Source organism: Penaeus monodon, chromosome 33, assembly GCF_015228065.2.
Source record: "Penaeus monodon isolate SGIC_2016 chromosome 33, NSTDA_Pmon_1, whole genome shotgun sequence".
In the NCBI taxonomy this organism is placed as follows: domain Eukaryota; kingdom Metazoa; phylum Arthropoda; class Malacostraca; order Decapoda; family Penaeidae; genus Penaeus; species Penaeus monodon.
In genome coordinates, this window is record NC_051418.1 from 25081156 (window position 1) to 25082623 (window position 1468).

Below are 1468 nucleotides of genomic sequence, written 5' to 3' on the forward strand. Positions count from 1 at the left end.
GCAAACACCTAACGTCACCCCCCACCCAATCACCGCCAGACCCCCCTCCCTACTCGTGGGTGTGGAGCCAAGGGCGCGACGGCGGGCGGGATGCGGCTCGTGGGCGTGGCAGCAGCGCCCCCGTCAGGCGAGCGGAGAGCGAGGGGTCAGCCGGGGCTTCCAGGGCATCCCAGGTCGTGACCCCGCCTCCGCCCTATAAGGTTGCACAAGATCAGGTAAGGCAGGTTAAGGGAGGTTGAGCTTAAGGTTTATTTAGGTTAAGGGAGGTTGAGCTTACGGTTAAAGGAGGTTGAGCTTACGGTTAAGATAAAGGGAAGTTTAATCTTAGGTTAAGGTTCATGTAGGTAGAGGTAGGTTAAGGGAGCTTGAAGTTTAGGCTAAGGTTTAGCTAATTTAAGTTTAGGTTAAGGTTTATGTAGGTTAAGGTTAAGAGAGGTTTAGGTTTAGGTAAGTTAAGGGATGTTTAGGTTTAGGTTAAGGTTTAGGTAGGTTTAAGTAGGCTAAGGTTAAGGTAAGTTAAGATTGATGTAGGTTTAGGGAGGTCGTAGAGGATCAGGAAAGACAGGTGAAAGTAAATTAAGGTTAAGAGCAGGAAAGACAGGTTAAGATAGGCTTAGGCAGCTCGCATAAGAGCCGAGAAGCCAGATTTACGTAGGTTTAGCTTGGTTTAGACAGGTTGTGTACTATCGGGTAGGGCAGGTTCAGGCAGGTCGCATAATAGTAAGTAAAGTAGGTTCAAGTAGGCTTAAGCAGGTGAGGCAGGGTAGGCTGTCGTATAGGGCAGGTTGGTCTGTTGCACAAAAACAGGTAAAAAAAAAATTGTTTGTTGCAGAAGTCTAGGTGAAAAGATTAGTTTGAATATTACACAGTGTTAGGTGAATTCGAATAGTCCTGTTGCACAAGATCAGAGGAAATAGGCTTATGTGTTGCAAAAGTTAGTCTGGGGTTAGTCTCTTGCACAAATCCACTAAAATTGATTCGTCCGTTACAGACGACCAGGTGAAATTGACTAGACTTTTGCACTAGTTCAGTTGAGATAGATTTGTTTGCTGCACAATTCCAGGAGATATAAAATTTGTTGCAGAAGCCCAGGTGATATGGGCTTTTTCGTTGCACCAGTCCAGACAAATCAGGCCATTTTGGCGCATTAAACCAAATATATCTTTAAAGATATTTTTCTTTTGATGATGTGTATAGTACTCTACGTTCTTATGCTCCCAATCGATACAGTAACTAAACACTAAAAAAGGATATATAAAGTCTTTGATTGTGAGCTTTTTTTTTTGTTTACTTTCTTTATCTATTGTCAGACTATATTTGATCATATAATTTCAAAAACCTTTATAACGATAAAAGATTTAAGTAACTTTTTTTCAGTAGACAAAGGTCCAAAAGAACAGCTTTGTTTTGTCCAAAACCATCTTTGTGCAAGTTACCTTATATTTCTTCTCAGGTCTACTGGTAACCA

The 1468-nt window shown here is 42.2% G+C and overlaps 1 protein-coding gene across 1 annotated transcript in view; it reads left to right on the plus strand.

Annotated features, from left to right (window-relative positions):
* LOC119594182 overlaps window positions 1-1468 on the plus strand; it is a 26491-nt gene that overhangs the window by 18567 nt on the left and 6456 nt on the right. Inside the window, exon 2 of the mRNA XM_037943252.1 lies at window positions 40-215. Within this exon, the coding sequence (XP_037799180.1) occupies window positions 40-215 (176 nt within the window). The remainder of the gene's footprint in view (window positions 1-39; window positions 216-1468) is intronic.